Source organism: Crocodylus siamensis, chromosome 2 (genome assembly GCF_052110815.1).
Source record: "Crocodylus siamensis isolate JL-2025a chromosome 2, ASM5211081v1, whole genome shotgun sequence".
NCBI lineage: Eukaryota > Metazoa > Chordata > Crocodylia > Crocodylidae > Crocodylus > Crocodylus siamensis.
Window position 1 is genome coordinate 138,158,621 of NC_143396.1, and position 15,703 is coordinate 138,174,323.

The 15,703-nt window shown below is 40.9% G+C and overlaps 1 protein-coding gene across 3 annotated transcripts in view; it reads left to right on the plus strand.

Moving 5' to 3' along the window:
- Positions 1 to 15,703, plus strand: part of BMP2K (BMP2 inducible kinase) — a 135,957-nt gene that overhangs the window by 35,457 nt on the left and 84,797 nt on the right. For all 3 annotated transcript variants that reach the window (XM_090036909.1, XM_090036908.1, XM_090036910.1), the window contains exons 2-5: positions 828 to 946; positions 8,455 to 8,560; positions 13,831 to 13,973; positions 15,039 to 15,160. In XM_090036909.1, the coding sequence (XP_089893035.1) occupies positions 828 to 946; positions 8,455 to 8,560; positions 13,831 to 13,973; positions 15,039 to 15,160 (490 nt within the window). The remainder of the gene's footprint in view (positions 1 to 827; positions 947 to 8,454; positions 8,561 to 13,830; positions 13,974 to 15,038; positions 15,161 to 15,703) is intronic.

A 15,703-nucleotide genomic window follows, 5' to 3' on the forward strand; every position in this document is an offset into this window, starting at 1 on the left:
ACTACTATAAAGCTTAAAGTTTTGTGAGGCTTATTTGGGAATAAGCAGTTTCAGTCTTCCTTATTTTTATTTTGTCTTGCTTTATATCATGAGAAGGGTAAAAGAACTAAAATTAAAAAAATCCCAAGAAATAGCAGGAACACTGATATATGCTTACTTAAAACTAAAATGGGCTATTTTATATGCCTAGTGTTGCTGTAAATATGTGCTTTTGATTTGAGTTATGAAGGGAGTTTTCATTTTCAGGTCTGTATAGTTGAGCGTTGTCTGGAGGACCAGTGGATAGAGTAAAAACAGATTGCATTTCAGTTTATGCTCCATGTCATCTATTCAGTTTAGTTATTTTTTTTCCAGTTTGCAACTTTTTTCATGGTTACCAGATATATAGTTCTTCTCGCTGTTTTTCCTGCAGTTTGTCTTTTGTAACTTCCTATACAGAACTTCAGAAATTGTGAATAAAATGTGGAAGAATTAAAGACAAATAAATGCGCACTTTTTATTCCAGACTAAACCTTCTGGAAACAGTATCTATCTACATTGTCTATCTGTTTGTACCAATGAATACAGCTTTATAGGAGAGATGATAAAGTCCATTGTTAATATGGAATTTTCAACCAACAACCTTAATACTATAATAGCTTTATACCTTTAATGAAAAAAGGCAATCCTAGTTGTAAGAACAAACTGTCAACAACTACTTGGGCAATTTAAAAAACTAAAATACATGCTAAAATGTCTTTTTATCATGACTTGATGTGTTTCATAGGAAAATTGAAAATTTAAAGTAATCTTTTTTGTAGGTAACTTTTACTTTTTTTTCCCTGCAGGTGGCTTTTCCACAGTGTTCTTAGCGAGGACCCATGGTGGAATGCGCTGCGCATTGAAACGAATGTATGTTAATAATGTGCCTGATCTCAACATCTGCAGAAGAGAAATTACGATTATGGTAAGCAAAGCACTAACTATATCCTGAGGAAATTAACTCTTTATAAATTAATATATATGCAGTAGATGCAATGTATTTTTTTTTTAAAACTACTTTTCTCCATACAATCTTTAAAATGATCTGATTCACTGTTGTGGTGCTATTGGCTTGTTTGCTGGAAGTGAATTTGAAAAGGTACTTGAAGTGAATTGCAAGGGTGCATATTTTTTTTATAGAGCAGCAGTTGGCAACCTTTTGACACTGGCTTGGAATGACTCAGCTCTGGTTAGAGGCAGGTGAGCTCATGCCAGGACCTCTTCACTGCCTCTGGTGCTTCTTGGATCCAAAAGCTCCACATGCTGCAGGTAGCCCACCTCTGTTCTAGAACACATAGCATATTGGGGAGGGAACAGGCAGCATAGTGGCAGATAGATATGGAGCAGAAAGTGGAGCAGCATGTTGGTCAGGGAGTTGCAGGGTGGGGAGCCAAAGGTTTAGCAGCAAATGGGATAAGAGAAAGGGATTAGAATGGCACGTGAAGGGTACAGGGCTAAGTTGTGGTACACCTGCCAGAAAGGTTCACTTCCATTGTCTAGAGCAGTGGTCTCCAAAGTGGGGTATATGCACCCCAGGGGGGCGCAAAACAATCCATTGGGGTGCGGGAAGAAAATATTAGAACTTCTATTTAGATGTATATTTATATAAATATATATATATATATATTGGGGGTGTGTGCTCAAAAATTTTTTACTGATAGGGGTGCGCGATCAAAAAAGTTTGGAGACCACTGGTCTAGGGCAGGGGTGAGCAAAGTCTGGCCCACAAGCTGGATCAGGTCTTTGATGGACTCCATTTCTTAGCAGCCCCTGCCTGTGTCACTCCAGCCAGTTCCTCCCTGGAGTGGCAGGGCTGTGAGTGTGGGGCTGTGACTGCCCTGTGTTCCCAGAGTCTCTGTGGAGACTGAGTGGTGCTGGCAGGGCACATGTCTGGGCTGGGCAAGGAACTGCTCTGGGGCTGGGATCTTGCATTGGTGACAGCATGGGATGGAGCTGGGGCAGAATTGCATTCCGCTGCCCTCATGCCACTGCAGCGAGTGGGTTCTGTGGATGGGGTGTGCAAGCAGTGAGAAGAAGCAGGTATGCGTTGTGTTTGTTAAACAGGGTGGATTGATTAAAACTGCCAAGTAAGAAACTAGGGGTGCACTGATACAGATGTTTTGGGCTGATACTGATGGCCAATTTTTAATGAGCCATAATGGCTGATACCAATCTGATACGCAACCCCACAGCATGGATAGTGGCGTCCAGCTGGCAAGTTTGAGGGGGAGCAGACTGAGGACCCTGGAGAGGGAGGGAGTGGAGCTGGCACTGGGGATGGGGCAGGAGCAGGGCAAGTGCTGCCCAGTGGGGCACAGGGTGGAGCCACAGCTCATCTGGGGGGACATAGGGAGGGGGATGGCTCCTGCAGCTGCATGCACTTGGCATTTATCAGCCACATCAGACAAAAAAGAAAAAAAGCCAATTGCTGATACTCTCAATTTTCCTCATAATAATTGGTGCCAATCCAGTACAGGACCAATGTATTGGTGAACCTTTATAAAATAACCTCATTTAAAATCCTCTGTACGTTTGTACTTAATTCTTTTTTCCTAAAGAAAAGTTGGTTCTTGTTAAAACTTAGCATTACATTTGCTCACCAGTAGGATATAGTGTAGGTGCATTTATTTTAAGCAGTTATATAGCTTAACGTACATTTTGTTTGGGTTCTTATTTTTTACTTTTTTGCTAGAGAGATACTTTGCTCTTATGTTGACTAAGTCCAGTGAGTCTCAGCAGGGGTGCGCTATGGTTTGCAACAGAAGATTTGTTCTGTTGTTTTTCCATAATGAGTGAAAGCTAAGAGTTGACACTTTCTGATATGCCTTGAGTCTAATGAGCTTGAGAACCACTGGACTAGAGTTTTTTTTAAAACAATAGTATGGTGTCAAAATATATTTGGGTGGAGACTAGTTAAAAATGAAAACTGCATTTTAAAATGTTTTAGAAAAACTTAAATGTGCTGAATGCATAAGAAAATATTAAAGTGTTGTGGATTTAAAACTTCTGTTTGAGGAAGGGTTGTTGATGAAATTAATTCTTTCTGGGCATTCAGGATTTAGAATGAATAGCTTTTATTTTCTAAAACTAATTAAAAACTAAGAAGAATAAAACCTAATTTTCCTGCTGTTTCAGTTCCCAAAGAGTTTCTGTACTTTGAACTGAATTTGTAGACAAAACTGAACAGAAGAAAATATTTCTTTTTTACCTGCAAAAGAAGCTACAGCTGTCAACCTGGTTTAGCATGTCAGTAAATTTTCAGTTGTACATGCTAAGCCAGTGACTTCCAATTCACAGGATATACTTTTTTTACAGTTTGATAGCAAATGTACCAAATCTATACCATTTGAATAGTTTGTTTAATGATTTTAATAGATTGTAGTAAGTTGAGGCCTTGCCATTGTGTCACAGTTTTAAGTATTTGAATTTGAATTGAATTTGAATTTGAAAACTTTTTATTTGAAAAATCTATTTGATTTTAATTTTAAAAGAAAAATTAAATTGAGTTTAGTTCCCAGCAGGTACTCCTGTGGTAAGACCTTTCTCAATCCTTTTCTCTGGAAGGCAAATGCTGCATTACGTTAAAAAGATTGAAATATTCAGTGAGTGAAGAGTTAGGTGAAAATCTTGGGAAATTCTTAGGCTTGGGTTAAAATCCTTGGTAAATCACTCTTGAAGATAGAGTATATATATCTTCTTGGTTTTTAAATCAGGGCTACATACAGGTGTTACACTTTTACTGGAATTGCTGATCTCCTGATAAAAACTACATTCAATTCAGGTCCTTCTGGGGGAAATATTCCCTTTCTGGGAGTTCTCTGAAATTGTTACTGTTAGAAAAATAGCTCGAGCTGGAGCACATGTGCGCTCTAAGCATGTGGTACTAAAGGGTTGTTCTGTATGCCACCCTTGACGCCTTAGTGGAGCCCATTACTTGACGACTTGTCCCTTTCCTAAGCAGAGGAGAGGACAAGTCATCAGCAGGCATCCCCCCAAGTTTTAGATCACCTTATGTGCGGTCCAGATTGGTGTGATTTAAAGCTGGAGTTGCAGGGAAGCAAGGGCAAGGACAGCTTCCCTAACTGTGTCCCAGTTCCCTGGCTTTTAAATTGCAGTGCGTGCTGCCCAGTTGAGTGGCATAACTGCCATTTAAAGCCCACAGGGCTGTGTACTGGGAAATAGCTACCCTGCAAGAGAGAGCTTCCTTGGCCCCCATAGTTTTGCAATCCCCATCCCCACTCTCCACCAAAACCCTGGGAGTTGTATTTGAAGCCCAGGGACTAGAAACCAGGTCTGGGGACAGCTTCCCTGAGCCTGATTCCCAACCCTCAGGCTTTGCAATTCCTCTCCCAACTGTCCATCTGAACAGCGGGGCAGTACTTGAAGTCTGGGAGCCAGGAACCAGGTTTGGGGACCGCTTTCCTGAACCCAGTTCCTGGGCTTTGGAACCCTGCCTCCATCACCCATCAGGCAGCAAGGGGGAGCCAGAGAGTGCTAGTAAAGCCCCTGGAACTGCCTGTTTTTGAGATGAGGCAGAAAGCAGTGGCTGCTGCTGCTCTCTTCCTCTTCTGGACTAGTCCAAGGGATGAGGGGAGCAGTGTGGCAAAGCCCCCTGCCAGCTGCTCACACTGGAGAAAGGGAAGGGGACTTGTGGTGCTGCTCCCTTCACTCAGTGCCTGGTGGGAGGAGTGCAATAAAGTACACATTTGCCCTTCAAACTGTGGACTCTAATATGTGAGGTGGGCTGCAGGCTTGTGGCACTGATCCTTCCTCTTGGCTCATGGTACCTGGGAGCTGAGCAGACTAAAGAACACTGTAAGCTGCCATCCTGCGTGTGTGTGCGCGCGTGCGCGCGTGCCTGCCTTTGCCTTTTCCAAATTGGGATAAAATTTGCCACTTCTGGCCAGGAGAAATAACATGCAAACTTGTGTTTTCTACTAGGAGAATGGTGATTCTCCGGCAGAATTGTAATACTTGTATATCACCTAAGTTTTCTCATGTTGTGAGCTATGCAAGATGGACATCACAGATTCTCTGTTCTCTTGGTATCAAAATCCCAGTTTCTGCAGCAATTGATAGTCTATCTAGCATTTATATTAGGACAATGTTTGTGTCCTAGTCTGAAAGTGGCACCTTGTATCTCCACAGTTTCTATTTCTGTATCAAAGAGGTTCAGTTCACAAACGTTTTTTCTACCCATGCTGCAAACTCAATTTCAAATGCTGTGTCTTAATACAGGAGGCTATACTAGCTAAGCTGTGCAGATCTTGTCTGTAATAGCAGTACTGATTGGAACCCACAAAACTATTCTGATATGCAGAAAACACCCTAATCTGTGCTAGCTATAAAGCTTTAACATATGTAGAAAGAAATTATAATGTATCTACTGCTAAGATGTAGTAAAGTCTTGAACAGATCCACCCTTTAAACATGCAAAAGAAAATAACAGATATTGAATCTAGTGTGGTACACTCAGTTTTATGTAAACATATTTCACTTTTTTTCTGGGTACACGTCAGGGTCCTGTTTGAAACCTAAATTTTTGTCAGACACTATTGGTGTTTCTTTGTAGTTAAAGACATGCTAGACTGTTCCAATACGGGGGATTTGAATGACAAATAGCATGCTAAAATTTAAATGTCTTGTATCCAGAAATTAAGCTGCAGGACAAGGGCTCCAATCAGTTTACATAGGGAAATGCTTTCAGATATGAAAGAGGGCACAAAATATTTTTTGGCCTCTAAGTAGAAGAGAGAACATTGTCATAGGCTCAGTGCCAGTTGTATTAGATCCTGTTAAATGGCTCCTGGATCAGGTTCCAGTATGAAACAATGAAGGTAGAACTCAGTACCTCTATTTGGAATGACATGGTTCTGGCACTAAATGAAGGGTAATATGGCTGGGATATTCATGCTCTAGAAAAAAAGCTCTCATAGTTTTACCTCTTCAAAGGAAAGACTGACAGAACTTTAGAAAGACAAATATGTAATGCTTGCCTTTGAAAAGTATGATTATGAATACTGTCATACAGACAGGGTTTGGGTTGATTTCTGCATTTGACTTCACATTTTACATAGTTGGCATTTAGTTCAGTTTTTCATGATCTATTGAAGGTAGATAAGACTTTCTAGAACAGCAGGGAGGCATGTTTGGGGCTACTGCTATAATTTAATAATTACATCTGTACATATGCTCTAGCAGAAAGGACAAAAATGAAATTTTAACTAACTCAGTTCTCCTCATCTGTTTCTTAGACCTTTTTTTAAACTCTCCCTACTTGAGCAACTCTAAATTTTTAGCATATTCTATTATATGATTTCAGTTGTTGTCTACAGAAGTGGAGCTAACCTTCTTGGCAGGCATATCACAGATTACGTTAAGAGGCACTCTAATCCCCTCCCTTTTCTTAATGTTCTCTGCTTCCTGCCCTATTCTGTGTACTCTGTACCCCCTTCCTGATTTGCTGTGTGCTACACAAAACTGCCCATGTCACAGATTGACCACCCGTGTCTAGAGGAAGTTTGCCTAGTTTGCATCTAGCCAGAAACCCTATCTGTAGTGGTGAAAAGGAAGACAATATTGTTAACAATTTACAGTCAGTCATTCAAGTTCCTAGTTAAAAAAAAAAAAATTCTTTGTAACACATTTCTCGTTTGGGGATAACTTGAAGCTGGCTCAACAGGTATGAGCTGTGTCATAGACAAAATTCAAGTTGTTTGAATTTTCAGTTTTATTTGCAGTGTATCATGAATAAAAAGTTGCTTAGTTGCTCATATTGGGAATTGTTCTTAAAGAATACAAATGAACCTAGTGCATATGAAATGTGTCAAACTTGGCAGCAGTAGGAATCAGACTTGTATACCTACTTGGCATAAGCTCTGGCATCACGGGCTTATCCTGGGCAGGCAATGTAGATATGTCTAAACCTCTTCTTGGGTAATTGCATCTTTTTCTCCATGCAGTCCTTGGTATTTCCACTGAGTCTGCTAAGATGGGTTGATTGTCAAATATGTTGTCATGTGAACACCATCATGAAATTGCTGCTTTGGATGCACCATTAGAAGTATATGTGAGGCACCAGCTTGCTTGACTTTATTAATAACTACTTAAGAACTCATTCCTTCCCTCCCGCCCCCAATTCAATAATAGACTGTTTCAAGCATAATCTAGAGTAGTGATTCTCAAACTTTAGACCCAAGGCACTCTTTCCATCCCCTTTCCCCAAACTTTTTTCTGCAGTTAGCAGCACTCTGTTTCAAAAATTAATGAATTTATTATTAGGGGTGCACTGAGAGACATTTTTTGAGTCGATACTGATGGCTGATTTTTAACAAGCCATATTAGCTGATTGGGGATCCAATTGCGGATATGCAGCCTGGCAGCTTGGAGACCAGTGTCTGGCTAGTAAGTCTATCGTAGGGGGAGGGAAGGCGTGTGTGTGGGGGGCAGATAGAAGTCCTGAGTGCTGTTTGGCCCAGGCCCCCACTGGGAAGAGCCCAGAGTTGCCCTGGCCACAGCCCACAGCGGCAGCCTGCCCTTGCCCCATGTGCAAATGCAGGTGTACATACCCCTCATGCCCTCCCAGGGTGCATGCAATGGCAGAAGCCACCTGCACCCCCTCCCCCTGGACGAGCCACTTGCAATGTTGCACATGCATGTTGTGGCTGTGCACGTGCACACAGCATTTATTGGCCATGTCAGTGAAAAAAAGCTAATTGCCGATGTTCTCTATTTTCCTTATATTGGTGCTGATCCGATATGGGACTGATCTATTGGTGCATCTCTACTTATTGTACTGCATAAAAAAAATTACATCAGGAACATATTTTAAAACAAAATGGAAAAAACATGCACAAATAACCATATTGTGATTTAAGAAGACACTTTTTAACATAGCAGTTCTTGTAAATATCTTGAATTTGTTAATCAGGACAAACAGCATAAACTGCACCAGTGGATGTTTAGCACTAACTAATATAAAATGGCAGCGTGATGTCTCATTGGATGAGAAAAGCTGAGCTGAGCCGGCTATTCCCAAATGGGTTGTCTGAAGCTGTGTAAGTAACTTTGCTAGTACAGCTACCTTCTATTATAAAAGTGGGAAGTACCCCCTCTTAGCTTTCATCCAGCTTTTCATTACGGAAAAATAGAGCAATCCTTCTGTTGACAGGGAACTCAGAAGACCACACTAGATCAGAATGTTTTGGATGCTGTGGATTTCTATTTGAAAACTTGTTTATCTTGTGAATCATGTTGTAGGTGTTTGCTCACCTAACAGTGTTAATGTTGCACAACATTCCAGTGTAGAACCACTGATCTAGAATAAAGGGTTCTGTATTCTTCAAGTTCTATGGTTTTCTATGCTGACTTGATTGAAATTTTAATTATACGAGTATTAATGCTCTTGTTTTTCCTTCTGTCTTTCTCTTTCAGAAAGAGCTATCTGGACACAAGAATATTGTTGGGTATTTGGATTGTGCAATTAATCCTGTCAGTGATAATGTATGGGAGGTGCTGATTTTAATGGAGTATTGTCGAGGTAGGTAAATTACCTTTGGGATTTCTTTAGGAGGATGAGAAGGTGATTTGTAACATGAATTCCTAGGGTTATCTTTAGCAGATGATATGCATTTTAGCCAAGTCCATACTTCAGTTGTCTTTCTAATTAAGAGGAACAGCTTTTTAGGTTCAATGTAAAAGAGCTTTCTGCATTACTTAACATGAGATGTGATTTAAAAAAACCCCACATAAATGTTGACCATTTCTTGTTTTGTTCAAAAACCTCTAAATATTTCTGAGCCTTATCATTTCTATTAATATATGCATTAAACCAGGGGTTGTCAACCAGGGGTACTTTGAAAGGTCTCGGGAGACATGTGGGAGGTGGGCAGATATGGAGTGCTGTCACCCTGCGTTGCTGCCTTGCAGGGATGGGGTGAGAGCAGGGCTGCACAGATGTCATGCTGCTGCTGCTTGCCACCTCTCTGCTCCGCCTCTGGCTGCTAACCTCCCTCCCCCTCCTTTCCCGGCGTACATTTATTAAAAAGGGGGCTGCTGGGGGTACGCTTATTTAAAAAAAAAAATGTTGAAAACACCCCGTATTAAACCTTGAAAAAAGGGAATATTTCCTCTCCACACCCCATCATGAAATTGCTGGGTTTTTTTCAGTGGGGCCAACTTTTTTTTGGCAGGCATGCCACAAATTAGCTCAGAATCATCCCACTCCAGTCCCCGTCCCCTACCCCATCTGTTGCTTTAGTTTCTGTTCCCAACCCTATGCTGCATGCCCGCTATGCTTTCTGCTTCTTGTCCTATCTGCTGCTGTGCTGCCTGTCCCCTCACCTGTCTGCCATGTGCCATTCATGAAGACTTCTGTGGCACCTATTTCAGGTTATCCACCCCTGCTTTAGATGATAGTGTATCTTATGATCATTTTAGTTATTTAAATCCTCTCCTGTCTTGGAGATGGAGCATCTGGAGATCAAGTTAGTGTTAGGAGCCAGTTTTGGTCAGTTTGCAGAATAGGTTTCAAGGTAACTGTTCCCCCCCCCCCAAACCAGTACATTAGATGCTTTGAGTTGCTAGTCCCTTGAGGATTATCGGCCTATGACACTTTACTCCTGTCTCCACTGATCCAAAAACTGTGAATGAAAATGATTGGCCAGTTGGAATTATTTGTCAGACAGATGCAGAGACTCATATGATGCTGTTTTTCAAAACAGTAGATCTGTTTCCACTTTGTGGTAACTTCTACATACCCCCCCCCCCCCCATTTTGCCATAAGACAATGAAGCATTGGGAGCCTTCTGCAACATTTTAGAAATCTAAGCCTTTTGGGAGTTGCATGAATGCTGTGTCCTAAGCTTTAAAACTAGTTCTTAGATGCTGGTTGATGTAGGGTAGGGGAAAATTCCTCTGTACTTCTGCCAGATGAGCTGAATTTTTTCCTTGCTGTGGTTAAGTTAGTAACTGTAATTGGTTGATTTTTTTTTTTTTTTTTTTTTTTTATATATTCTGATGCAAACTTGTTATTTGTGGATGGGTTCTCCTTGTTTATCATGCTGTGGAGTGACCTAAGCCAGGAGTAGGCAACATATGCTCCACAGGCTGCATATGGTCTGAGAAGCTAGAGGTTTTTGCCTGTACACCATGTTGGGGCTGGGCAGCGTCCAGCTGCACCTACACCACTTCTGCATCTCCCCAGCCTCCCTGCTCTGGTCTGATGTGGGCCAGGTGGTTTTGGTGATGCATCAGTAGCATGGGGATTTTCCTGTGCCCACACTGGAGCTAGGGAGCTAGGAGCTACACCTGCATCAATTTCTGCTTCCCCTAGCTCCCTGGTTGTGGGGTGGGTGCAGCTTCCAGCCTGAGAGGAGCTGCTTTGGGGTCAGGCATCTGTAAACTGCATCAGTGCTATCACTGTTTCTTTCCCAGCTGTGGCACGGGTATAGTTTCTAACTGGTGTAGAGTGGCACTGGGCTAGGCAACTTCCAGCTGTGCCTGCTCTGTAGCTAGGGAGGGGGAGTGGAGAGAAGCAACAGCAGTGTGGGCACAGTTTGCAGATACCTGGTCTGGGTGCACCTCTCCTTTGTCTGGAAGCTCTGCCCACAATGCAGTCAGGGAGCTTGAAGAGAAGTGATAGCATGGGCACAGCTCCCAGCTGCCTGGATCCAGCATGTGCATGGTAAAAGACTCCTACCCTGATGCATCAGAGAACTCATTTTTACTGCTTTGGACTAGAGCTGGATTCTTCTAGCCCATGGCTTTTAAGAGGTTGCTGACCTCTGCCCGAAGCCACCTACAATATTTCAAAGCAGGCATGTTATGCATCTGAACATAAGAAATGGCACAGGCGGTAGAAGTGAAGATGTTGCTACTGGGGCTGTTGGTTAATTTGTGTTAATCTGCGCGATTAATGCAAATACAAATTAATGAGTTAATTTTCTTAATGTGTTAATTGCACACGTGGTTTTGGAGTCCATGCCTGGGCTGCCCTGCAATGCCCCTCTGTCACTGTCTCTGCTGCCTCTGGGCTGCCCAGCAGGGCAACACTTGCAGCAAAAGCACTAGGCAGCTGCAGCAGGAAGGGCCCAGCAGCAGTGAGGGAGAGGGGCCACTTTTCCCCTTCACCCAGCAACAGCTTTGGGATGGCACCGGCACCTGCCAGGCTTCCCTGTTACCTGCATGCCACTGCTGTGGGCAGAGCAGGGTAAGTGCCCTGCTCTGCCCACCCTGCTCTCCCTCCCTCCCTCCGTCCCTCCCTCAGTCAGGATTCCCCCTGGGTGGGTGCAGTGCTGCAGCCCCCATGTCAGCTGAGCTCTGAGAGCTCTGCATGGGCTGAATTTTTGGGTGAGGGGCAGCAGCAGGGATGAAGGAGGCTGCAGGTTGGGACTGAGGGGCACCAGCATAGCCCGGCGCAGTGAAGGACTGTAGGATGGGAGTGTGAGACTGGTAGAGCCAGGGGGCTGCAGGTCAGGAGTGAGGGGCAGCAGCAGGGATGGGGGGCTTCAGGGTGGGAGTGAGGTGGACTGGCAGAGCCTGAGGAGGTAAGAGACTGTGGGTCAGAAGTGAGGGGCACTAGCAGGGCCAGGGGTATGTGGGTACTGTACAGTTTATATTCTGTGTTGTAACTGACATCAAATTATTTGGAAAATATAGAAAAAAATCCAAAATCTTTGTTTAAAAAAAAAGAAAAAAGAAAGAAAAGAAAAATTTTATTATTAATGGTGCAATTTAAAATTGCAATTAATTGTAACTATTTTTTTTAATCTTATGATTAATTGTGATTATTTTTTGCTAATTGTTTGACAGCCCTAGTTGCTATTTTTTTCCCCCTTCCTCTTTTGAAAGCATCTCACATTCCAGAAGGGGCACTGAGAACTGGCAAACCATGGTTCTCTTCATCCCCTAGCCTTAATTTCATTTATGCCATGGTGCCGTTGAATAGACCTAATAACACTTACGTTTGCTGTTCATGAAAAAATTTTAATACATATTTTTGCAAGGATTTCAATTCTGATTTTCCATAGCTCTGGATTTAAAACTACATACATACTTTCTGGTAATGGCCAATTGTACTGTTTTAGGAATTATTCTCAAATTAATTTCCTGCGGAGTCTTTTTTTTCACACCAAGCATACTTTTTTCTTCTCATAGCTAATCATCTATATCTCTCCTTGAAAATTTAAGAGAAGTATGGTTTTGTTGTCTTGCTGATGTTTTCGCTGAATTTAAGTAGTGCCATTCAAAGTTAGTAGGAACTGCAGGTTCTCAATCTTGTAAAAGGAAATATACATATATTATACCAAAAGGCAATAACATAAGATGTGCTGCTGTATGTAAATACCTGTTTAATTTTATTACATTACAGATGAAGTGGAAAATTAAGCTACTAATTAATGTGGAACGTGAAGGCACTTCTCTTGTTCAATTAACTGCTTTAAACGGATGTCATAATTTGTGGTTATTGGCATTTGAGATGAGTTTAATGAAAGCTGTCCTTTCTTTTCAAAAACTTCCTGTTGACATGCTTGCAGAATTAGCTTCCCCCCTGCATTTCTGTATCTGTGAAAAGTAATGTGTTCCCTCTTGTCTGGGTGATTCTTTCATCAGATAATTTCTCTATAGAAAACCAGTTTCTCTTGTATTTTTGCAGGGAATTTTAAAGTTAGGAATGATTGCTTGATTGCTAAAGATTCCCAGTGATACAAAATCTTCTGACAACTGGGCACATTCTTCCAGATGTATATGACATGGCAGAAGAAGAAATATTAGTCTATAAGATAACCTGTACCAGTTATTCTTTACTTTTTTACCATATTATTACTTTTTCAATAATAAAAATAATTTTCTTTTTCCAGATAGCAGTCTTTGCATAATGTACCTTTGCTTTCAGTGCTTTTCATGATAAGGATGCATTTTAAAAAATTTCTTCTGTGTGAGGAAATTAGAAAGATGCAGTGAATATTATTCGTTCTCTTTGAATTCAATTTCTTTATAATTTTGGATTAATTCTGGCTGCTAACAGTCATTTGCTGGCTTGGCTATTTGTCCAACAGACACACATTATTTGGAACTCTTTGCACTTGTACTATATTCGGGCTAAGTGATAGTCAGTGCTTGGTTTGTTTTTTGTGTGTGTGTGAATTAAAATTTCTGTCCTGAATTGTGGATCTAATAATAAAGAAGAAACAAAACTAGAGTTCTTGCCTACATTCTTCTTCCCTAATATGAATGTGCTATACGTATGGTGACATTTTTCTTGTGCTTGCCTAGTATTTTTGTAATCTTCAGTTTAGCACAGGTGTAGTTTTTTGTATCCGTCTTGAAACCAGCCAAGAAGCTATGTTATATGGAGTTAACTGTAACGGTAGTGACATTTCTGTAAACGTTTTGTTTTTCTTCACCTTTCTAAATAATAAGCAATTTTCTAATTTTATTTTTTATTTTCCTCCCCCCACCCCTTTTAGTTTTGATAGTACAGGAGGGGGGTGGATCATGAAGTGTGTTGGAATGCGGAGATTGTTATAAATACTATCCTGCCTTCATTCAGTGGGTTTGAGCAGGAATATTCATGAATTAGATGCTCTTAAAGAAGATAATTTATATTTACTAATGCAATTTTGGGTAAGAGAACTAACTGTCATTTTATAATGGATTGGGAAATGTATTAGACTTACTCAAATATATTTTTATTAAATACATATACATTATTGTCAGTGCTTTAAATTTTGTATGCTGAGAGTATACAAATGTTATTTTTAAATGCTACACAGCATTTGAACAGAAAATGTTGTATACTTACTGTAGCGGGCCAGGTTGTGAATCAGATGAATCAGCGTCTGCAGACAGGGTTTACGGAGTCAGAAGTGCTGAGGATATTTTGTGACACTTGTGAAGCTGTTGCCAGACTGCATCAGTGTAAAACCCCCATTGTTCACCGGGACCTCAAGGTAAGAACTCTAATAAAAGATGAAGTGGAACTGAAATGTTTGTTTCTACTGAGCAGTCTACAGAAGATGACTGAAGTCATTTACTTTTTTACAGAGAAGCAAGAAAAAGTGTTTCTGGCTGCATAATTATAACCAGAAAATTAAATTAAGTAAATATGTTTCAGCATCCTGTTCCCAGAGAATGATATTATTGGGGTATTTAAATTGGTACTGGGGTATTTCAATTTGATATTTTACTAGTAGAGCTATTTTTTGATACATCAGCATTCTAAAAAAGAGCCCAAAGAAAAAAAGTAGCTGCTTGTTTTGGTCATAGACAAGCATCATATTTGTAGTCCTGTATTTGCTCTTGTAGCACTATGAAAAGCAGGTGTATATATGCCTGTAGTGCTACAAAATAGTGTAAGTGCTACAGAAATATTTGAAACAGAAACTTGTCTGTAACTCTGTTTTCATAATGCTGCATGTATGTAATATCCATACAAATATATGGTTTGGGAGCGAGGGTCTCTTGACTTCCCCCAGCATCCTAAAATGCTCTTGTCTGTCTGCCCCTCCCCCCTTTTTGGGCAGGTGGGCAGGGGGAGAGAGCAGCTGCCTTTTTGATGGTCTTTGAGGTGCATAGCCCAGCCAAGATTGGGGGCTGCAACCATGTTTGTGGCAACAGTGGCAGCAATCTCTGCTTTTGTCACCACGCCACCAGGGATCACTGGTGGCATGCAGTAAGCTATCAGACTGCACTGTTGTCCTGGTCACTAGGGCAGCAGTGGCAAGCTGTCAGAGAATGTGCTGCTGCCCTATGGACAACAGTGCACTTTTTGACAGCTTGCCACGCTCTGTGGGACAGTGCAAGGACTCCTAAAGAACAGCCTCTATCACCCTCTGACTGGAAGGCAATGCCTTTGTAGTTATTTTGTAGAGCTCCAACCAGAGGGCTGCAAACAAGTGGATCCCCTTCCAAGTGCTACAAATACATGTCTGCCCACAACTGTAGGGCCATTTTTTTATGTTTACTTGTTAGTTTTGTATTTCTGATTTATATCTTTTTTGTTTTTTTCTTTTAAGGTAGAGAATATCTTGTTAAATGACAATGGAAACTATGTCCTTTGTGACTTTGGCAGTGCCACTAACAAATTCCTTAATCCCCAGAAAGATGGTGTTAATGTAGTTGAAGAAGAGATTAAAAAGTAAGTATGTTTTCCATGACTATTCAGCAAGGACTTACTAAATTCTGTGTAGTTAAGAAAACTATTGTATGATATATGCATTAAGGGAAGCAAGTGGTTTACTGGAAACAAATTAAAGTTTGTGATGATTTAAGTGCACGACTCCTGTTCAAGAAGTAGTTCTACTGAATTTCTTTATTGATTGGAAATGTACAATACCTAAATTTGACACAGTAGAATAACAGTTTATGTACATTTTCAGCAAAAACTTAAAATGAATGTACTAAATATGGAATGGCAGTGTTAATTACAAAAATGCTTGGAGTCTTTAAATTTTAGACTTCTTTAAGACAGTGTACTATTTGTTGTCCCTTTTAATGTGCCCATTCCACCGTGTTTAATTGGAGGAATTGTATAACTTTTGAATTTTAAAATTGTTTCTTTTTTCTTACCTGCTTAGTGATACTTTGGATTATTCCAAACTAAAAGTTACATAGTATGTTGCTGCCATGATGGTTCGGGAAATTAGGGCTGCACTCAGCTGCGGACCTGGAAGTAGACCAG